Source organism: Eschscholzia californica, unplaced genomic scaffold, assembly GCF_041429995.1.
Source record: "Eschscholzia californica isolate CP2 unplaced genomic scaffold, dmEscCali1.0.p SCAF_6, whole genome shotgun sequence".
In the NCBI taxonomy this organism is placed as follows: Eukaryota; Viridiplantae; Streptophyta; class Magnoliopsida; order Ranunculales; family Papaveraceae; genus Eschscholzia; species Eschscholzia californica.
In genome coordinates, this window is record NW_028238483.1 from 36,780,155 (window position 1) to 36,803,930 (window position 23,776).

At 34.1% G+C, this 23,776-nt stretch overlaps 3 protein-coding genes across 3 annotated transcripts; 1 reads left to right on the top strand and 2 right to left on the bottom strand.

Moving 5' to 3' along the window:
- Nucleotides 1-1,860: 1,860 nt before the first annotated feature.
- On the top strand, nucleotides 1,861-3,873 carry LOC147534317 (uncharacterized). Its single transcript, XM_086650113.1, has 3 exons — nucleotides 1,861-2,614; nucleotides 2,789-3,438; nucleotides 3,856-3,873. The coding sequence occupies exons 1-3, from the start codon at nucleotides 1,861-1,863 to the stop codon at nucleotides 3,871-3,873; spliced, it is 1,422 nt and encodes a 473-aa protein (XP_086506239.1).
- Nucleotides 3,874-5,748: 1,875 nt separating this feature from the next.
- On the bottom strand, nucleotides 5,749-9,917 carry LOC147534318 (uncharacterized). Its single transcript, XM_086650114.1, has 10 exons — nucleotides 9,781-9,917; nucleotides 8,885-9,085; nucleotides 8,589-8,738; nucleotides 7,588-8,337; nucleotides 7,370-7,507; nucleotides 6,921-7,227; nucleotides 6,748-6,807; nucleotides 6,587-6,652; nucleotides 6,406-6,477; nucleotides 5,749-6,188 (listed from the first exon to the last, which is right to left on the bottom strand). Exons 2-10 carry the CDS (start codon nucleotides 9,062-9,064, stop codon nucleotides 5,749-5,751), a joined length of 2,163 nt encoding a protein of 720 aa, XP_086506240.1. The 5' UTR covers nucleotides 9,065-9,085; nucleotides 9,781-9,917.
- Nucleotides 9,918-16,604: 6,687 nt separating this feature from the next.
- Nucleotides 16,605-20,002, bottom strand: LOC147534319 (BTB/POZ domain-containing protein At1g63850-like). Its single transcript, XM_086647880.1, has 2 exons — nucleotides 18,568-20,002; nucleotides 16,605-17,908 (listed from the first exon to the last, which is right to left on the bottom strand). Exons 1-2 carry the CDS (start codon nucleotides 19,591-19,593, stop codon nucleotides 16,958-16,960), a joined length of 1,977 nt encoding a protein of 658 aa, XP_086504006.1. The 5' UTR covers nucleotides 19,594-20,002; the 3' UTR covers nucleotides 16,605-16,957.
- Between the last annotated feature and the right edge of the window lie 3,774 nt (nucleotides 20,003-23,776).

Below are 23,776 nucleotides of genomic sequence, written 5' to 3' on the forward strand. Positions count from 1 at the left end.
GATTTATAAAGTTGTTTTGTTTACTTACGTGGCAAAATAGAGCATCTCCAATGCAAAACTCAAAAAAACTCAAATAGTCCTATGTGTCAAGGCTCAATTGAGTTTCTCTTTCCTAGATGTCAATGTTGAGATCCTCAATTCAAAAGACATGTCCAATGCACCACTCTAAAAACCTAAAAATAACTTAGGTGTCATTTCTTAGATGGTTATATTTGCTTTTAATGTTGAGTGACCAATTGAGATCCTCAAAAGAAATCTCAAATATTGAGTTTGTTCTTGAGATATCTCGATATTAAATGATGCCACATCATTTTGAGATCCAAATTGAGTGTTGCATTGGAGAGACAAAAAATCTTAGGTGGCACTCTAAGTTTTTCCATTTGAGTGTTGCATTGGAGATGTTCTAATGCAAAACTCTAAACTTAACTTATTTACCTTACGTGTCATAATTATATGGATTTTTGTATTTAAGGTCCAAAAATAGGGGGGGGGGTAATGAGTCATATATCCACTCCTAAACCAATAAATAAAATTAAACCAAAATAAATCGAAAATGTAAAATAAGTCCAAAAATTCACTATTTGGTGGGTCCCATGCATCATTCTTGTAATTTTTTCTCATTTTTGCCCTTTCATAAATATTTTTTAACCATTGGTAAACCAAAGGTTTATAATGGTTAAGTTAATACAATTATGGTGGACATTTAATGTTAATCTTTATTTCCAAAAGAATTATTTTACTAAAGCAACCTTCCAAATCAATGGATATTTACCTAAAACTACTTTATCTCTCCCAAAAACTAGTTTCACTTTCTGTACCTCTATGTTCTTTGAATTCAAGAAAATATATTGTTTCCAAAACTTATAGTTGTCTAAATTAACCTACCATTTCAATGGATATTTACCTAAAATGAGATGCTCTCTCCCAAAAAAACGAATTTCTCTCTCTCTAACTCTATGTTCTTTCAACTTCAAGAAAGTATGAATCTGTGATTTGGTTTTTATCTCGACCTCGATCCAATTAAACATCTGTAATTTCGTTTGTAAGGTATGTTTGACTTCAATTAATTTTTAGAATCTAAAAATCCCTACTAACACAATCTGTATTACTATAATCTTCTTCAAAAAATTAATTTATTTTAACAAAAAACTTATTTGTAATATTAATTTTTATCACTTGAATGTTGAAATCTCTATCACAGTTGACAGTTATCTTTTTCTCATAAAAAAGTTTTATAGAGTAAATTTGTTTTCCCTACATTTCGTGTATTTTAATAGCCTTTTTTGTATTATAATAGCAATATGTTGAATGAATTTGTTACAGATGTCGTCAAAACCAAATACCACTTTGTTAGAATCTTATCGATTCTAATAGCATTGTTTACATTCTACTAGCATTTATTGAATGAATTTGTTATAGTAAATTAAAAAGCAATTATCATTTTTCTAGCATTTTATTGTTTGTAATAGCATTTTTTACATTCTATTAGCATCTGTTGAATGAATTTCTTACAGTAGGTTAGAAATCAAACACTATTTTCCTAGCATGATTATACTGCTAGCATATTTTACATTCTATTAGCATCTGTTGAATGAATTTGTTAGAGTAGGTTAATAAGCAAATACTATTTTTCTAGCATCTTATTGATTCTACTAGCATATTTTACATACTACTTGCATTTGATGAATGAATTTGTTAATGTAGTTTAATAAGCAAATACTATTTCGCTAGCATCTTACTGATTATAGTAGCATTTTTTACATTCTAGTAGCATCTGTTGAATGAAGTTGAATAAGGTAGTTTAAAACGCAAGAATATTTAATGCTTTTATATAATTTTCTGCAGCTATTCAATCACTCCATGGATTTTAGTGATGCAAATACTAATGGGTCTTACCTTAAGAATAAAATAACTAAGCCAGAAGCATGGGGTCCAATTTTTACCCACGTCGGTCAAGAGTTTGAGGGTGGGGTTCAAGCCTTCCGAGATGCTATTGGCCATTACTCTATCAGTACGAAAAAAAGTTACAAATTTATAAAGAATGATCGGTATAGGGTTACTGTTGGGTGCCATGGAGATGGATGTCCTTTTAAGGTGCACGGATATGCCCCCATGAGATCTCCTAATATTTTCTTATTAAAGGAGTTCAATTTAAATCACATAGGCTGCACTGATTTTATTCTAAACTCTTCGAAGGCAAAAATATCAAGCAAACTTGTAGGAGGTCTCATAGCCGAAGATCTTAAGATCAACCCTAACAAAAGCACTAAGGATGTAGAATTGTCATTTCTAAAAGACTTCGGACTTAACTTGAGCTACTACTTCTCTTACAAAGGAAAGAAAAAAGCCTTAAGCACTGTATTTGGGCAAGAAGAGGATTCATATTCTAAATTAGAATGGTATGCTTCGGCTATTAATCGAACTAATCCTGATAGCATAGTTGATCTCGAAGTTGACAGCATAAACCGTCGATTCATCCGCATTTTTATTTGCTTAGGCGCATGTCGAAAAGGTTTTATGCATTGCCGGCCCGTCATATATGTTGATGGCACATTTGCAAAGTCTAAGTTTCAGGGATGCATTCTCGCAGCTGTAGCGAAGGACGGAAACAATGGTATGTTCAGAGAATTCTTTAGAACAATTCGTTTTCTGTTACCATTTCATTAATATATTGTAACATTAAGGTGGTTTTTTCAACAATTTACATATATGATAGAGCAACTCTTAAACTCTAATTGAATTAAGTTTATTCTGTTACATAAATTTTTACTTCTATTGATGTTTTCAGGCATGTTTCCTCTTGCTTACGCCGTTGTTGATAGTGAAAATGATCAGAACTGGGAATGGTTTTTCAAAAACCTACACAAAAGTGTTGATCCTAACACCAATTATACATTCATGTCAGATCGACACTCTGGAATACTAAAAGGTGTTAAGGGTGTCTTCCCCAATTCGTTGCATTCGTTTTGTGCGTGGCATTTGAAAAACAACCTGAATCTAAGGGTGAAAAATGGGGCTAAGAAGTCGGGGTATTTCCAGTCATTACTATTTAAGGCAGCACGTGCGGTACCTGAGTCAGAATTTCACAAACATATGGCATCGATGGTACATATGGGCGGGACTAATGTGGCTCGATTCTTTGAGTCATTAAACCCTGAAAATTGGGCTGATTCCTTTTTCCCTGATTCACGTTACGGTGCAATTTCATCTCAATTGGCAGAAACCTTCAACAACTGGATACGTGATGACAGGGTTTTACCTATCACAGTTATGTTGGATTCTATCCGTGTTAGAATAATGAAAAGGATGAACAAGAAGAGAATCAAAGCTGAGAAATGGTGTCACTTCCTATGCCCCAAAATCAATATTGAACTTGAATACCGTTTTAATTTGGCTAATTCTTGGGCAATAATCCCTGCTGGCGATCTTGTGTACGAGGTATGCTCATTTCCTACTCATTCTGTCAATCTCATTGATCTCAAATGTAGTTGCGGTAGGTGGTCGATAGATGGTATCCCTTGTCAACATGCCATGTTGTGCATCAAGAATTATGATGGTGATACAACAAGTTTTTTTGATCCAATTTTCACCAAACAAGCGTTCGTCAACACTTATCAATACTATGTCTACCCAATACCAAATTATGACGAGCCAATGGAGTACAATGATGCAACAAGAACACTACCTCCGTTAACAAAGCGAAAACCGGGAAGGCCAAGGACAGTAAGAAGAGAGAGCTCAGGAAACATACCCAAAAAAATGAGGGTCTGCAGCCGGTGTAAAAAACCGGCTTATCACAATAGTGCCTCATGCACGGCAGCTATATGATAACTAAATTAAATTTTGATTATGCAGGTTTACTTAAGCTGCTAGAAACCGAAATATGCTGCTTAAGTCTTTTATTTGGTTAGAGAATTTGATCAATGTTAACAGATTATCGTATTTAAACAAGAGGATTCTGCTACTTTCTATTAAATTTTAATAGTTAAGAGATTGTCGTAGTTAAACTCGAATGTTTTTTGATGGATGTTTCAATATGTTTTATGCATTTTACTTTTTATATTTCCATAATATGCGTGGAAGTTGGTATTATGATTTGGCTAGACTAACTTACAAATTATCGATAAACTAGAAAAATGCTTGTAGTGTGGGAGAAATTGTGTCAACATTATTTTAATGTTTCTAGCAATTTAGCAATTTTCTTAGTCATATGTTTGCTAATGTTTTGCCATGTTTTTGAACGATACATTATGCTATGTTTTTTAACGATACATTTCTTTCCATAGTTATATATGTTATCAGTGGATCTAGCATTAAGGGTTTGAGTTCATCATGCCTTTGCCGTTTCACGTCTTATACATGATTAGTTTCAGTAGTGTCCGAGAAAAGACCTCAAGCAAGCCGTGACAAAAGACCCGGTAAACCTTTTATACGAAATCTAAAATATAATTGTGGTATTATAGAAAATTGAAAAATATAACCAAAACTGCTCAAGATGTTCTTCGAACTTAAAACATAATCATGTTTGCTTCGTTTTTTCACAAAGCCCGTAACAAAATACAAGTTAAATCTTAACTTAAACATTTTTTCTCCATATATTCTTCGAATCATTCAGCAACAACCAAGTTAGTTCACCCCTCTTCCTTCGCGCTTGTTTTGTCCAGTCATCTTTTGACATCCTAAAAAGTTCTTCCATGTGCAAAATCACATACAACCCACAATCAGGCCTGTCAAATTTAAACAACAAACCAATTCAACATAATGAACAACTTAGTCTTCCATCAGCAGATTTTAGACCCACAAATTATGCTTTTAGAATCTTCAAAATGCTAGAAAAAACATGGAAATTTCTTATGAAATCATGTTTTGGAAATTATTTGTTTTGAAGAATAACTTACGCTTCTCCTTGTTGCTTATCAGTAGGCTCTATGAGAGTCTTCACCACTACTTTTGGGTGGGGCTTGAATAGGTCAAGCTCGACAATCGCTTCTGAAATAATGCTAGCCAATCTTGTTGCATTTTCCGTACACCTTTTTGCAGTCTTATGATCAAAGATCATGGAGTTGTAGTGTGTCCATTTCTTACTATCCAAACAATAAACAAGCAGTGTCCAATGTTGACCCAGACCAAGACCTCCTTGGAGCGGAGTACACAGAGGAGCGCATATTTTAAGCATATATCTACTAAAATCCGTCTTCAATTTCTCATGAAGATGCGCTCTGATGTTTGACTCGGAGAATTGAAACTTTATCATAGTCTGTTTAAAATATGGTATTAGTTAGATGCGAAATAAAAATGCTAATTGAAATTGATAAATGCTCCTACCAGTTTTAGAGTTTTTTGTAAAATCAATAAAATTTCATAGGTAATTGAAAGATATTACTCACAAAGAGCTCAGATGACAGGAAAACGACCTCTTTCCGCTCATTCTTCTTGCTGTTCCACAATTTCGATGCATACCAATTTATTATTTGCGCATCACACTCGAAGTTTAGCATGAGCAGGTCGAGTTGCCTTCCAGTAATGTAGCTTTTAGGGTCCTTTGACCAGATGACTGTTCTGCAATATTACAATTGTAGGAGAAAAAACATAAATATACTTCTAAAACTTTCTCACATTTGCTTGTGTTACCAATACTTCAAAAGAAATCATACATATAAGTTTTAGCAAATAACTGTTTTAACAAAAAATTAACCACGTATTTGAGAAGATAATCTTTACCTTTGATTTCCTTTCTTGTTAAATTCGTCAATTAAGGGCAACTCTTTGTCCAACAACGTCTTGTAAACGATACTTTTTTTTCCAGTTTCCAAGTTTGTCCAAGGCTTCTACTTTTTTCTTCGGTGACGGTTGGAGATCAACATCAATAGGTTCCTTAACTTCTGCCAGAGTGTTAGCAACCTTTTCACTTGGTTTTCTCATTCTTGGTTGTCCCTTCAACCTCTTAATCATCGAGTTTGGTGATTTTTTTTTTACAACATCACACCCAAGATCAACAATCTCATCTTTATCATCTTGAAAATCACCAACTTCATTATTAGAGTTGAAGGATCTTGCTATATCGGTCACGTCCACAAAGTCATTGGTCATAGTCGTATCAAAATCAAGATTGAACGTCGGTGTAGGTAAAAGTGCAAAGACTTTACGCTCTCCGGATTTCCTTTTATCATAATCCAAATTCATTTTTTCTGTACAACAACGTTGACAAAACAAAAATAATTGAAATAAACATAACAACATATGTTATAATACTGAAACATGAAGGATTTTAAGACATCCTTCATGTTAGCTTATCAAATTAACACAAAAGGTTCTAAAATACTGCAAAATCTGTTTACACAACAAATGCGCTTATAGGTTCAATATAGTAACATTAGGAAATTATAAACCATCTTTGACCCATACCTATCGAATTTGTACTCCTTCCAGAACCAGCTCCACCAATGGAGTTCTTTCCAAAACCCTCTACAACTTCACCTGACCAATGATAAAACAACAATTACAAGTATTTCAATTCCAACCAAAAATTAGTTTTAGAAAAAAAAATGTTTTTCTTAGAAAACTTTGAGTATTTATAAAAACTTACTGTTTCCATCAGCACCGACTTGATTTTCCATGTTATCAATATCTCCTACCATATCTTTCTCTATGTCTAAGCATTAGAAAATAGAAGCCCATATTATTTTACCAAAACTATTTGTAATTTTAAGCTACATCAAGTATATTTAAAGAGTACAAAATACTTACTTTCTCCATCAGCATTTTTTTGTTTTTTTTCATTGTCTTTCTCGCCAACCATTTCTTTATCTACATTTAATTAGTGGACGATAAAAAACCAAATTATTCTACAACTACTATTGGTAATATAATAGAGTATATATGAATTACAGAATGTAATAGAATTTTTTATACAATTTTACCTTTTTGCGCCTCTGTCTCACTAAAATTCCTACCACCACCATGTCCACCTTCACTATCATCTCTATCCTCGTGTTCTCCATTTCCTTGTTCATCTATTCCCGAAGACATTCCACCTTCAATGTTGCCAAACTTTTTCTTGTAAAGGTCCAATTCTTGACGAAGAATTGTGTTTTCACGAGTTAACCTCTCCACCTCTTCAAGCAAATCTAATTTCTCGTTTATGTTAGCTTCAATCAACACTTTGGGTGTATATTGCAGAATACCCCTTTCTTCATCCGACACATTTTGGGTTGCATCGACAATAATCTACAAAATAGTGAACAATATACTACTAATCATTATACAGCTATAAACGATACAACATATATATTGTTACCAACCTACATGATGTTTCTAACAAAATTTTTAATAGCATAACAAAATCTTTAAAATTCTATAAGAAATATACCTGTTCTGGCCCCAGTAGATTAATGTGTTCCTGAACCCCATTTTTCATAGGTTCCAAAGACCACCTAAGTATCCTTGGTATCTTTCCAGCACCTAGTCTTGTCTCGGGGAAGATAGTCGTGTGCATCGCGAACCAAAACTACATTTAATCATGAAAATGTAATCACATAACAATATTGTTTCTTTTACGTAACCAAATTAATAAAGTTTGGTATTTACCGGAAGTAGAATCAAACATCCCGAGACCTTGCAAGGGTCGTTGGGATATTTGCACATTGAGGACATCATGAAGGAGTGGATTGCCCTAGGCCAAGAAACTCGATTAATCATTCTCATAGTTTGCAAGTTCTGGAAGAAACTTGTGTGCAACGCATAACCTTTTGAACTTGCGAAGAGAAGAGCACATCCAACATACAAAATTAATAACCGGACAAAGTCTAAAGGAGAACCAGTGTGGTTATTGACTTCATTCTTTAAAGCTTTGGCTATAGTAACAGTAGTAAGAGTGCCGGAACCATTAAAATGCTTGACAAAAAAATCTTCCTCTTTCGGTTTGATATCACTATGTCTAGGGAAGGCACTATACTCTTGTCCTTCCATCGGCAACCCTAACAACAACGACACATCCTCAGGAGCAAATTCTAACTCCACTTCTCCAAATATAAATTTCTTTCTATCAGTGTTGAAGTAGCAAAGAAGCTCGAACACTGCCCGATGTGGTTTGACTTGATTTTCCATAATTATCTGACCACTAATTGCGGCTGAATAGAAACGAGCAAAAGGCGTATCGACAACTGCTTTTTTTTTATCTTCGCTCATCAATGGTTCCAGCCCGCGCAACATGTCAACTACCAATTTGACGCTATATCTATACTGCTGGAATTTGTCAATAGAAGGACCATTTTTTTCCTGACCAACAAAATTAAACTTTTCCTGAACCTTCATCTTCCTTTTTTCTGATGCAATGTCCTATCAGATTCATGGAAAATTGAAAAACATTAAATCAGTTTAATTTAAATCATAAAATTCCAACTGATGCACAATATTATTAACCATGAACAACCCAAGAATTTTTAAGGCATTAAGAAAGTTTATGCAAAACCTATAAATTGCTATAAAATAATGAAATTGATTTGGCTAAATTGTAAGTATTCTACTAACATTTATATTAAATCTGTTAGCATCTGTTATGAATAAGAATTTCGGTGGAAAAATCTTACACTTTCAGATTCGGTTTGAGCTTCCTCCGCAGAACGACCTATCTTCTTACCTTTGCACTTTGCAGGTGTAACCTCTTTCGCTGTCTTTATCTTTTCAACTTGTTCATCTATCAAAAGTTTCCTTTTTGTCCTTCCGGGTGGGTCGTTTTGCTACATACACAACACAAATAGCATCAGAATATAAAATGCTTAAACATAAAAGTTGTTTTCATACATATTTGTACAAATCATAAAATGATATCAACTAAATATTATGTTATAAGTTTTGGGAATAAAACATTAATTGAATACTATACCACAACTTCTTTTGATTTCCTCTTCTTTGAAGTAGGTTCTACCGTACTTCCCAATGTCTGTTGTAACATTCTATTTCTTGGACTTTTTCGCACCTCAGGTTTTCGAGTTACATTATCCTTTGAAGCCACCGAATTTCGACAATCCACTTTCCGGTCTTTCTGAAGCTTTAATCTTACCATTTTTCTGAATCTCCAAATTGACTAACAAAAAACATATATACTAGTTAAATTTCAAATATGTGTTAACCAAATTAACATACAAACAATTTTGGGTAGCCACAATTCATGTGTTTCTATAAGAAACTAGAAAATGCTAGTCAAACAAGTCAGGTTTTTTATGAAAATAGTTTTGCGTATTTACCATTAAAAGAGAACCATGATAAACTTCAAAAATGCTAGAAAAAAAAAATAAACTGTTTATACAATCGGATATATTCTGGAACTATTAATCATATACCAACATATAATGTTCTAGGGTTGTCAATCAAGTTTGGGTAGTAATAACCCTTAAATAAAACTTTTTAGAGAAGATGTAGGCATGACTAAACTTTATAAAGAGATTAAGTTCTAGTTGTTATTTGTTCAAATAAATCCACTACAACAACAAACACATTGTAACCCTAAATCATAAGAAAATGACAGGAAAATGAGAGGAAATTAAACAACAACAAATACAATGTAACCCTAGAAATTTCTTGTTGCATGCAACAACAAACTTACTCTTTACTGTGAACTAATTTATGGTTTTGAAAAAAACTTCCATCAATACACTTTGAAACAACTAAACCCTAGCAAATCAAACCCTAATTGCTTTTAAGTTGAAAAAATCATTCAAAATCATAAGAAAACTTGAAGGAACAATCAAAATGATGAAAATCAAAATGCAATTTACTTACTTTTCACTAATGTAGATGATGAACGATAGCAGCAATCGTTTCTCCCTCTCTCCCACTCGAAAATTTCACCCTTTCCACTCGGTTTAGTAGAAAGGGGCGATATTCTCTCTCTCTCTCTCTTCGTTTGCTTTTGGCAATTCTAATTCAAATATACAAAAAAAAATGTCTTCTGCTAAACGGAAAGGAAACTATTTTTCCGGAAAGGAAAGTGTGTTTTTGAAGAAATAATTTAATGAATCTCTAAATATTATTATGGTATATTTTTTTTAGGTTATTTTTTTAACTTATGATAAGTTAGGTAGTGAAAGAAAATGAGAGGATAGCCATGTAATTTACTTTGAGTGGATTTATTTTCTATTTCAGATTATCTTTGGTCTCTAGACTCATTGACCATGCGATTTTGGACTTAAAACACGTCCCCCGTAATTATATTTGTAAATAAATAATTAGTTATATCGAAAATATAGAAGACTCTATTTTTATTGGTCGAAAATCAAATATTGGAGAGTTGAACAATTAAAGATATCTCAAGTCTCTTGAGATATCTCTATTCCACCCTTGACACGCCATCTTAGAGCATCTCCAATGCAAAACTCATAAAAATCTCTATTCATCCTATGTGTCAAGTTCCAATTGAGATTCTCACTCTTAGGTGGCCTTAATAGAGATCCTCAATTTTTCTTGTCTCTAATGCAAAACTCCAAACTTATCTTATTTACTTATGTGACATAGTTATTTTTGTCAATAAATAATTAGTTATTTTAGAAAATATAGAAGACTCGATTTCTATTGGTTGAAAATCAAATATTGATGAGTTGGACAATTAGAGATATCTCAAGAGGACACTCTAGAAATAGAGTGTCTTCTTGAGATATCTCTATTCCACCCTCGGCACGTCATCTTAGAGATCCAAATAGAGTGTTGCATTGGAGAGGAGTTTTAAGAAAAAACTCTAAAAATCCTAGGTGGCACTCAGAGTTTCTAAGATTGAGTGTTGCATTGGAGATGCTCTTAGAGATCCAAATAGAGTGTTGTATTGGATTATTTTTTAAGAAAAGACTCTAAAAATCATATGTGACACTTAGAATTTCTAAGATTGAGTGTTGCATTGGAGATGCTCTTATGTTGCACGATTATCTATAAAGAAATAATTAGTTATTTTGAAAATTTTAAAAGATCATTTTTTTTATTTGAATTAAAAATTATGACGAAAACAATCTATAGAGTGTCCTCACAAGGTATCTTCATTTAAGGCATCTACGTGCAAGTCCAATCATTGAAATTTCAAGTGTCACATGAAATATTTAATTTTTTCTTAAATACTCTCTCCAATTAAATCTAATTTGATTTTCTTAAATCATGTGGGGATATTATAGAGTGCCCACCTCATATTCACCAACATTTAGATATAAACTAATAAGAATCTTCTTTTTGTAAATCCTCAAAATAACTATTAATTTGTTACATAAGTAATCACATCACATCTATATAACAAATGACATAGCTTTTGGTGCCAGGTCATAACTTTGGTTTATAAATCTATCTATATAACAAATGACATAGCTTTTGGTGCCAGGTCATAACTTTGGTTTATAAATCTATCTATATAACAAATGACATAGCTTTTGGTGTCATGTCATAACTTTGGTTTATAAATCTAGGTCGTCCAATTTTCTTTTGTAAATCATGACCCTTCATTTTAAAGAGTCTTTGAAACGATAGATTTTAACAGTCAAAATAACTACCCACTCCCTAAAAACTCTCTAACTCTTTTTCTCTTTCCTCTTTTCTCCCTTCAAACAACTCAATATAATCTCGGTTATTATTTTAAATATATTGTTATTACTTCGATATTTATATAAGACCAAAATATTCGATAATTTTGTATAAATATAGAAATTTCCGTGCCCTACGGGCACGGGCTATACTCTAGTAAGTAAACAAAACAACTTTGAAATTTTGCATTACATACACACAAAATTTAGTAGATATTTCTTTTGTCACTTAGAGCACCTAAAAAAAACTCAAAAAAATTATTAGTCTTATGCATCGAGTTTCACTTGAGGTTCTCTTAACTACTGTCATGTAATTTTAGGATCTCAACTGAGTTTTGCATTAGACATACTTTTAAAACAAAAAATCTATAAATTCTATGTAGCACTCAGAGTTTTAAGTTTGAATATTCCATTAGAGCATCTCTAGTGCAAAACTCGAAAAAAAAACAAAACTATTTCTATGTATCCAATTGAGATTCTCATTCCTAGGTGGCGAAAATAAAAACCCTCAACTCTTTTGTCAATGTAAAATTTTACACTCGTCTTTGTGCTATGATTGTTATTGCAAAGAAATAATTAGTTATGTGGCATGATTTCTATTGATTCAGACTTATATTCTATAATCCTGTGTAGCACTCAAAATTTTTAAGATTGAGTATTCCATTATCTCTAATGCAAAACTAAAAAAACACTATTAGTTTTATGTATAAAGTTCCAATTAAGTCCTATGGTGTAAATTAAAATCCTCAATTTTTTTGCCAATGCAAATTTTTAAACTTGTCTTATATGGCATGATTATTATTGCAAATGGAATGATTAGTTATTTTGAAAATATATGAATATTTGATTTCTATTGATTCAAGCGAAAATATTAATGAGTCAGACAATTAGGGTATCTCAATAATGCATTCTAGAAATATAGTATCCTCTCGAGGTGGAGTTCTTCTCAAGTGGAGGAGACCGAAGTAGAGTTGACCAAAAACTACATGGAAGCAATAGACGCGCCCAAAAATAAAGGCAAGCGACTGAAACGGCTAAAATTGAAGCTACGGGTGCCGAAATTGGCAAAATTTTGAACATTAGTGCGAAATAATGTTTCACACATTGATTGTCGTAAATGCCACTAGCGGCCCACTTTGAGAGTCAAATTTTATCGTTTAGGCTTTCAAAATAAATTGCAGTTTTTTTTTTCCATCTTCAGTAAGTTTTCTTTTGAAAGATTATCTGAGGTAGTTTTCTATTTTCTTGAGAGTCTACAATTCATTTGTTTAGAAAGTTGTTAATTTGAATTTATTAAGTTTAAGAAATCCTACTGTTATATAAAGGGGATTCACTAGTAGTTTTAAATCGTCAAGTTTTATAAGTAAAATTTATATAAGTAAAATTCATATATTTTTTTGCTCATAATGAATTTTTTCGAGTTGTAATTTGTGGACATATATCTAAAGTTTTTCTAAGATTTTCGTTACGTCATATAAGTGATTATGATTCAAGTGTTTCTCATGACTCCCCTGAGCCATTAGAAGCAGCAATTTGCTACTGCTACAAGGCCGTTAGTACCAGCAAATTGATGTTGTTACAGGGCCATTGGCCCATTAGCAGCAAGAAATTGTTGTTGCTACATTGTCATTCGCAGCAGCATCTCCCAAATCTACAAAAAAAAAAAAAAAGGGAGAAGAAAAATATCTCGTGAATGTTGTCAATGGTGGCCGATCAGCTGGCCGTCGGCGCCCACTTCTCTAACATCAAAGAAGAGAGCACGAACTAATGAGAATAAATTTTTCAACACTTGGTTGCCCAAGTGGTTAGTGTTGACATAAATTCCATAACCTTAGAGGTCTTAGGTTCGATTCCGAGAAGTGGATGGTATCCGTGGTTATTAAATTTGAGTTATTAAAGGTATAAATAACTTAATAAATTTGTCGAGTTTTAAGTCCCTTTCATGTTGTTAGGCTTTAGGCCTCTTTCATTATAATTAAGTTTAAGTTAAGCGGTTATTGCTCATCATATCTTCATGATGTATCAATGTCTTGTAGCGACTAACCTAGATCGTAGTCGATTTCTCATAAGAAAATGAGAATTAATTTTTATAGGAAAAGTAACTGGAGAAAAAAATCACTTGTTAAATGTAAGTGACTTTTTTTAAAGAAAAAACAAAAGGCAGTGGGACTTACAAGTGCTAGCTAACACTTCTTAAATACAAAAAAACCAAACACATCGTTTTGTTTATTAATAGAGACCAAACAATTTGAGATTTTGGCCGCAGCTTGAAACCTATCCGCTGTTAAGTTTGTGGCCATCCAACTCAAAACCAATTGGCAATGAGTGGAGAAGACCTATACTTTATATCCTTGGTTGCTAGTTACCCATTCTTCCATGTGGGACTATTCTCACACGCCCCCTCACGTGTGGCGTTCTTTGAGCCTAACACGTGTGTTTTTTTTCTTTACGGGTGACGTGGAGCACGTGTGGCTTTTAAGCCTATCACGTATGGGCCTAGCTCTGATACCATGTGAAGTTGAGCTCAAGATACCCTAGAAAGTAGGGTATGTTTTGTATTTATAGAGGGAAACTCAAAAAGTTAATTACAAAGTTATCCTTGTGAAAAATGTAAATTACAAATATACATCAATACATTAACACCCCCCCTCAAGCCGAACGCCCAGGAACTAGAGAGAGTTTGTATGTAAGTTCATGAAACCTTGAGGTTGAGAATCCTTTGGTAAAAATGTCGGCCAGTTGGCCAGAACCCGGAATAAATTGAACTTTAAGAAGACCCTTCTTCACTTGTTCTCTCACAAAGTGAAAGTCTATGGCAGCATGTTTCGTTTTCGAATGGAGAATTGGATTGACCGTAAGGTATGTGGTGCTTATGTTGTCACAATAGACAACCGGAGGTGTGATTATAGGAAAACCCAACTCATGTAGTAAGTTCTTGACCCAAGTACCCATCATGACATGATCAGGAGTGGTGAGATCAGATCGAGCTGAAGTAGATGCAACATCAGACGAAATGTGCATAGTGGCTCCTGAGTCAAGATACCAATTTGGGTCTGCTGGAGCAGAATCCACTCCCATAGCAGCAAAAGCACGAGCTAGATCATTTGATTGGGGAAGACTATAACAATTTCGAGCTGTGTGGCCTGGTTTCCCACAATATTGACAAATTAGTTGATGAGTATTTGATGGAGGAGGACCAAGAACAGAATAAGAAGCATTTCTATTAGTATTATAGAATCCCTGAGGATTGCCTCTGTTTCCATTGAAGGATCTGTTACCTCTTCCTCTGTTATAACGACCTCTGTTTCCTCGAAAAACAGGGGAAGAGGAAGGGCGTATGGAAGAAGGGTTTGGTGAAGAAAACAGAGCAGTGGGCTGAAGTTGCTGTTGTTTAAGGAGATCAATACGAAATTCCTGAGTGAGAAGAAGGGAGTGAAGCTCACTGTAAGTTGGAGGAACCAGTCGAGTAGTGATTGAAGTAACAAAGTTTTCATAATCAGAAGATAGACCAGATAATACTATAAGAACCAGTTCATTATCAGGAACTGAGTGTCCAATGGCTGCAAGAGAATCTGAGATTTGTTTGATACGAAGAAGATAATCAGAAATAGAGGAAGAGCCTTTCTTAATGGTTTGAAGTTGAAGTTTCAGGTTCATTAGACGAGCAGAGTTGAGGGATGAGAAATTACGTTCAAGAGATTCCCATACTGATCGAGATGATGTTAAGCCAAGAACTTGAGTTAAGACAGGTTCAGTAAGAGTTGCATTAATCCATGATAGTAACATCTGGTCAATGCGATACCAATACAAATAATCAGGGTTAATGAGTTGGGTAGAGGAAGATTCATTTGGGGATGTAAGAAACTCAGGAGGAGGAGGGTGGGAGCCATTAACATACTTGAAGAGATCTTGAGAGTGTAGAATAGGTAATAGTTGGCTTTTCCATAGGAGATAATTGGTATTGTCTAACCGAATGGACACCAAATTGGCTATGTTTGAAAGAGCAGGGAAGGGCATTGAGGAAGAAGAAGGAGAAGAAGAAGAAGGGGAAGAAGGAGGAGGAGAAGTGGCGGCATTGAAGGAAGCCATTAGAAACCGAGATGACACAGAAAGCCAAGAAAAAGATGAGTTGCTCTTGATACCATGTTAAGTTTGTGGCCATCCAACTCAAAACCAATTGGCAATGAGTGGAGAGGACCTATACTTTATATCCTTGGTTGCTAGTTACCCATTCTTCCATGTGGGACTATTCTCACATCCGCGACCGACCTCGTTCGAAGGGTCTGCGGACTGACTGAATCAGTCAAAACCTGCCCGCGCATAGATTTTTAGCAGACATGCACAGGCAATGGGGCCTACCTGGTGTATCATCGAAATCCGTTCATTTAGAGTGTTTGTTTACCCCTCTGTAATGCCCGCTCATAAGTTCGAATGATCACAAACTCATATGTTTAGGTTTAGATGGTAGCGTTAGATTCGATTAGGCTATGATATGCACCCCTCAAAATCATAAGAAGCCCGACCCTTTACTTCCTTATTCTCTTCAACTGTCTTCTAGTCTTGTCTCTTCCGATTCTCGACGACGACAACCTAACCCTTAATCATAATTAAAGAATTGATAGAGAAAACCTAACTCTTCATCTCTAAAATTGACACTATGTATTTTTGTCATCATCAAAGGATTTTGTAATTGATGAAATTGGTGATTATACTTTCATTTCTTGTCAAATTACATATTCGGTGACCGACTGACCAGTGACCGGGTTGTCAGTTAAAAAAACAGACTCGGACAAACATTTTCACATAAAAAAAACCAAAATGACTGCCCGACTTGTCCGGTTATCTGAGGAGACAAGTTTGAGTTGCGTCCGTTCCGTCTGGACCGGATGGGTAGTTGTCCGTGGACTCGGTCTGGACCTATTCCCATCCGTAATTAGAAGAATAACCAAGTCAATGTAGAATACTGAGTTTTGAGAAGAAAAAAAAGCTATTCAACAAATTAGGGCGAATTTGGAAATCACCCCTAATTGTTTAGGTCTCTGAGGACAGTTTAACAATCTCATTCTTTCTATTATTCTTCTTAGAAGGAAAAGGGGAAAAAAGACCATCCTCTCACAAACCAATCACCCAATAACAACAAACAAATACCAAATCAGTGGAACCAAACTTGAGTTTTTAGCAACTAAAGAAAAAACTCAACAAGATCTAAATTTATAGAAAAATTCAGAAGACACCCATCTTTTCTCCTTCATTCCCTAGATAAACCCATGCTTCCTTCATACTTAACCTCCAAATTGCTCCAACGAAAAACTTGATTCAGAGTGGAAGCGGATCAAAATGAGAAAAGCGTAACAGAGAATCATTGAAGAACCATCAAAGACATTGTTGAATTTGTTGATGGTTTATGGGTTTTCACAAGATGCAGAAGCAATTTTAAGCTGTTGAGTTCTTTTAGATTCACCATTACCACCACTTCTTTTCCAAAATGCTCTTCTCCACCATACTTGAAACCCTCTTTGTATATTTGGGCAATCTTCACCTGAGTTCAAGAATCTATTGAACCAAGCTAGTAAAATCTCTTGCTGCCAAGTTAATGGAAGTGTAAGAATTGTATTACTCAATCCATCTTCAATTACGTGTCGATCTAAACCTTTCCAAGCCCTCCTCATCCAAGCGAAATCGTTATAAAAAGGTTCCAACCATGTTTGTAAAAGTAAATGTCTTACTTCTTTCGAACCCAAGATCTGTCCTTTACCGATTCCGACGAATAATCTAGATGTGACTCGACTAATTTCATATCTATGAATTGCAGGTATACTAGAATGAGCTTCTGATAACTCAAATTGTTCTGCCCATATCTTCAAGAAATCTTCAGCAATTTGTCGGTCGATCATAATATCAAGTATCCAATGCAAATTATCCGCTTGTCGTGAAATTTGACTCACATTTCGTAAATCAGATGATGCTGCTCTAAGAGAATGAAGGAGAAGTAATTGCAGGCAATCATCACAAGCTGAATATAAAGATTCTTTACTAAGATCATTCTGAGACGAATTTTCACGAAGCATTTTCGAGACCAACACTTTCATTTCTCTTCTTGCTTTTTCATCTTTTCCTTCAAGAACTACCTGTAAAAGCTTTAAGACGATTTCATCGTTGTTGCTTACCTCCTCTCGACCTGAAACTATTTCTACTGAAACCCTCTTCAATACTTCACCTGCTCCAGATCCTTCAAGACGAAGCTGTGACAACACTGATGCTACTTTTTCTTCCTCGTCTTCGGCCCATGGAACAGCTTCCAAATACTCTAAACAAGCTAAAACTCCAGCATCAAAGACAATTGCAGTTGAAACCTAAACAAGCCAGAAACCAAAAATCAACCAAACAGTTTTCGGTCGCTAACTTGTAATCTAATGTTGGTCACAGACATATCTTCGATAAGAGAAGAACAAAACTTATGAAGCTAGACTTTACGAAGTCCCAAGTTAGAATTTACGACATTCCAAGTTACTCTCACGGAACAGATCCTCAATAAGCGATAGAGACTGATTTTCGGAATCTGCCGTTCTTGTGCATGATACATGTCAGCTTATGAACGATTTCAAGTTACTGAAAACTCGTTAATGAAATCAACAAATCACAAAATTAATACTGATCAACCACGCTAAATCCACTAGCACAAAAATGAAGTATTCTAATAGGACTTTTTGTTTCAAGTTTGTATTTCATTGGCGGAGCTAAACCATAATGCATTTTCTTACTTCCTTTTGCTAATTTGCCTATAGCTTATGGCTACAATTGACATTGTGGCTAGATATTGTACTTAATTGGCAAGAAATTCGAAAAACAGAAGATATTGATTACCTAATCATGGAAGTAGTAATATTGTCTTATGTGGGCATATATTTGAAATCTATATAAAACCCTAGTTGTATACTCAATACGTCGAAGAAAAAGATGAAATAGATCAAGATACTACATTTCTATAGGTTAAAAGAAGAAAGTATATTACCTTCAAGATACCAAGAACTTTGGAGACATCTTCTTTCATGAGTTTCCTCTTGAGATCTTTACAATACATTAATCTCAAAGTTTCAACATAGATTTCAACATCATCACAATCTGAAATTTCAACAATATGGGGTAGTGATTTTTGTTGTTTAGACCATTTATCAGACAATTTTGCACCAAAAAATCTACTATTGGCAACTAGGGTTTGTCTATGAACATCCATTGAAACACTCAATCCATCTTTAGAACTTAGGGTTAGTTTAACATCACTTCCTGTTCGATCATTAAATTTGTTACCAGGACTACAATTTCCTAAAATCTCAGCTACCCTTTGTTGCAACAAAAGTTGTTTATCTTGAACTGAAATTGGGGGTTTTCCATTGATCATGGATATATTGTTATTAGGTAAGATATGGGTAGTTCTAGGATCAATTTCTTGTTCATTTGCCATCATTTCAAAAAGGGTAGGACTTGATCTAGTTTTATCAAGATTTGGTGGAGGTGACATTGGATTTAAGAGACCTGCATTTAGGGCAGAATTGAATTTACTATAACTAGAAGGATAAGAAACGAAAGGATTACCACCATTTGAAGGAGAAGAAGCTGAAGAAGAAGAAGTATCCATAATTGGTGAAACCCTTCCTGGTGAAAAATTAAGCTTAAAACTTGATGAAGATGATGATTTTGAAGGAGATAAATTCACCGGTGATTTATAAGAATTTGAAGTAATAGAAGTGGGTTTTTGTTTTTGATCTGAAACTGAAAGTTTTGATGAAGAAACTGAAGTAGATTTTGAAGGGGAGGAAGAAAATTGGGGTTTTGAAGCAGAACAACACCAAGAAGTTTCAGGCGAAACAACAGGTGGTGGTTGAAGATTCCGGTGGTGGTTCTGGTGGGTTGTCAGATCTGAGGTGGTGGTGGTGGTGACGGCGGCGGTGGTGGAAATGGTGGTTTCACGACGCTTACGACGTTTAGGTTTAGAAGTTTGGGTTTTGAGTAAATGACCTGATGTTGCTGATGCTGCCATCAAAAGTTCTTGTTGTCCACTAGCTCTAACTGAACAACAAGCTAGAGAGAGAAACTAGAGAGAGAAAGTCTAGAGAGAGAGAGAGACTGGAAACGGCGAAGAACACGAGGAGAGAGTCAAGCCTCTTAAAATAAGTAGAAAGAAAACGACAGCAAAGCTTGCCGGAAAAGTACTGATACTTAAGCCTCTGACAAACGTCTACCTTAACAATATAAACCGTTAGATCTTTCTAACGAGTACGTAACACAGATCTGCATGAAGATCTAACGGTTGATTTTGTCTGAGGAGAATCTATCTGAGGAATACAGTAAGTAAACACTGATCGATGGAAGTCAGGTTTTTCTGCAGATGAAGAGAGAGAGAGGAAAGAGAATTTGGGATGAACAAGAGAAATTTATGATACTGAATTAATATTTAAGTTTGATGTCCTCAAGTAAGTAATTGACACGTGTTAAACTTAAAATCATTTGAAATTCACTTTTTTATTTAATTATTAAAGCGTGCCACAAACATTTTTCCTCCAATAAGAATGATTTTTTGTCGATCATGAATTTTTTTTTTTTAAGTTGTCCATCATGAATTGAATAATCTACTTTACAGTTTAGACTTGTTTAGTCAATGTAGAGATATTACTTTCTATCTTTGGAGACCATCAGATAATAGATTCTATTTGATACATGTAAAAATTAAGTGTAAATGGTGTTTTCTATCAAAATTAATTCTTTATTGTTTGTTCGACCACAATAGTGTGAATGTCGAGGTATCATAGAATGAGAAAACGGGTAAAAAATCAGATATATTTTTTCTACAAAAAAAATTGGGAAAGTTCGACTTTTCGACACTTGAATAAAAAACCCTCTCTCTCCCTTCATCATGTAACTTTCTCTCTCTCTGAGAGAGTCACACTCTTCTCAGAGCTCACTCATCTTTTAATCTTCGAAGAACTTTTAGGGATATTTGACATCTACATTTTGTGTAAAATATGACGTCAACAGTGATATCATCGAGTGTAAACTCATACTGACGAACTAAGCTAGTAGTCTAGACCCTCTTAAAACATAAAATGTTGGTAGTATAAAGTAAAATACAATCTTTGAACAAAAATGAAAAGAAAAAGTAAAAAAAAAAATACAATGGGATACACATTACAATAAATCATTAAACTTACATACTAAATTTCATATGGACCTGAATTTATTAATTTTGTCTCCCACGTCTCCAATTATGATAACGTAGTAACATCAAAAGTGGTTGTTGTGTGAAACATAGAATCCATACTTGATGGCACTAGGGCCCACTAATGTCTCTAAAGGCGCCCTTTTATTATTCAGGTCTTCATTCATTCTTGGCATTTTGTAGGTTTTCGTCTGACCTCAGTTTATGCTGTTTAACCTGAGTTTATGTTGTTTAAATCCAATATAGACTAGACCGAGTCTGAGTATACTGGAATTTGTTTTGTCCATGAGGGCTAAGAATAAACGCTGAGTAAAAATGCGTTTGTCGGTCTAGTAGAAGTTCCCTTTATGTGAAATGAGAAGAAAATATTTAGCAATCTTCTCCTAGCAAACACCCAACAAGGCTGAAATTTAACATGAGCACCACGTCAATAATATATTTTTGTGAGGGATTGAGCCATTGGTCCAAAAAGGGGACCAAAATGAAAATCCCACCCAAAGTTGCCTAAAAATGAAAGGGAGGTCCAATGTGTCAGTTTGGGGGTCAAAATTACGTAAAGGGCCCTTATAAAATAAAGTATTTACCGTTCATGCATCGAGAATTACAAAATTGCCATCGAAATTTCTCGGGAAACGATTTTTTTTCTGAAAAATAATCTGACAACCCGTCCATCATAATGTGTACTGTACAGAAATTTACGAAACTGCCACCGAAAAATTCCCAGTAAACGAAATTTTTTTCGGGAAATTATTTTATTTACTGGATTTTTTTTTCTGTACTAGACATTTTTGCTGGGCGGGAATTTGAAATTTCGTAAAAAAATTTGAAAATTTGGGCGGGAATTTGAAATTTCGTTTGAAAATTTCAAAACTTCGAAAAAAAGATTTTGTGACAGGGAAATTATTTTATTTACTGGAAATTTTTTTCTGTACTAGACACTTTTGCTGGGCGGGAATTTAAAATTTTCAAAAAAATTTGAAAATTTGGCCGGGAATTTGAAATTTCGTTTGAAAATTTCGAAAATTTCAAAAAAATTTGAATTTTTTGTGTATGGGAAATTATTTTATTTACCGGGAAGAGATGGTTTGCTGGGCGGGAATTTGAAATTTCGTTTGAAAATTTCAAATTTTTAAAAAATTTTGAAACTTTGAATTTTTCGTGTACTTATAAATTATTTTATTTACCAGACATTTTTTTTTTCAGGAAAACGTTAGCATGTCCCGTCCAAGGGCAAAAGGGGAATAAAAAAAAACTAACATTTGGACCTGCAACTAATTTTTGGGCAAGAGTGGATTTTTTTTGGATTTACCCCCCAGATTTTGGACTGGTGACTCAAAAATCCTATTTTTGTTGGGGCCATTCAAATCACTTCTCATGGCCCATACTATCTTCCCACTATTTATTTGTTTCAGACTTCCAATAGTTTACAAATATAGGAACATAAGTGAAAGACAAGAGGTTTAAATGAAATGAGGAGTTATTTTGTATCAGAGTTACTGAGTTACATTAGTATTTCGAGTCATAAGCTAATTGAAATGTTTATTTCACTTAAATATCGTAGCCACCGTCAGAATAATATCGTTAGTAACATGCAATTTCTTATCTCTTCTAGTGATTCTTCCATTGTGTTTTTCTATAATTGGGCAAAAAATTCAAAACTAAACTCCAGAGCCTTAAACCAATTTCTCGAGAAGAACTTCAACTGCACATGATGATACATCAATCATATCTAAGGAGATAGTTTCTTTGATTATGGAAATATCACTAGTTCTATGTGTTAAGATCTAGGGTCATACCCTATCTCGGTTATGTTTTAAAATAGTTTTTTAATAACATGTGTACGATTCTTGCCATGCATTAAAACTCCCACTCCACCAAGATGAGGGGGAATTACTTCTGACGTCTTGAATTCAATTTGCTCCATCATCTCAAGTTCTCAACCATATTTCTCTGATTGCTAATTGAAGTGAACCGCAATGAATAAAACAAAATTACGATATATCAAAATTTTCTAGCTATCATGGACTATAAACCAATGTACCATCACAAGTGACTAAATATATATGTTAGATTACTTCTAAACATGATACCAAACCGACTTACAAATGATTCAATTTATACGATCTCTTTAAAAAGCTTGATTGGTTTTTGAGTTCTCATAACATTTTCATTTTTCTTTCCTACAATAACTATGATAAAACAACATGAAGATTAAATTTGGAGTCACACTAACTTTGCTCGTATGAACAATAGTTAGGAACTTGTATTAGGTCGGTATTCATATGGTATCACTGAACTTACTATTAAATTTCATATCGACTAAAATTTTAGTGATTCCGTCTGCCACATTTCCAATTATGCCAAGGTAATGAACATCATAATTTGGTTTTGTATTTTTGTTGAAAACAATAATGGAAACTACTTGGTACCACTTCGGGTTCACTTATGCTATGATCTAGGAAGAATCTTAAATTTATTTCAAAGAACCACAAGTTATGAAACCAACTCAAGAAAAATACTAGTAGTATTTATTTGGTTAAGAGTTTCAAGTAGTTCCAAATTCTTCCTATTCTCGAAAGATTGGGTTGTGAGAATTATTAGGAATTTTGTACAGTTTTGTTTGGGTGTTTTTTTTTTCTGCCAATCAAGTATAATAGACAAATCATTGAGTAGAATGATTTGTTTGTTGGAAAATAATTGTCATTGGTTAATTGGTACAGAGGTCTCACTTTTCATTCATATCACCATAGAAAAATTTCAAGAATTTTAATATTTTCCCAGCAAATGACTCCGTTGGTATTAATAACTTGCTCATCTAAACCGTCTTGTGATTGTGTGAGAGAGTTACCCATTCTTGTAACAAAGTCAAAGAAGAATATACACACAAACATAAAATTTGTTTGACAGTGGCAAATGCTCATTATCATAATGTGCAAAACCGAACTATCTGTGCAATTACACTAGTGCGACCAAACTTTGAGAGGGATTTGTATTTTAGAAATAGTTA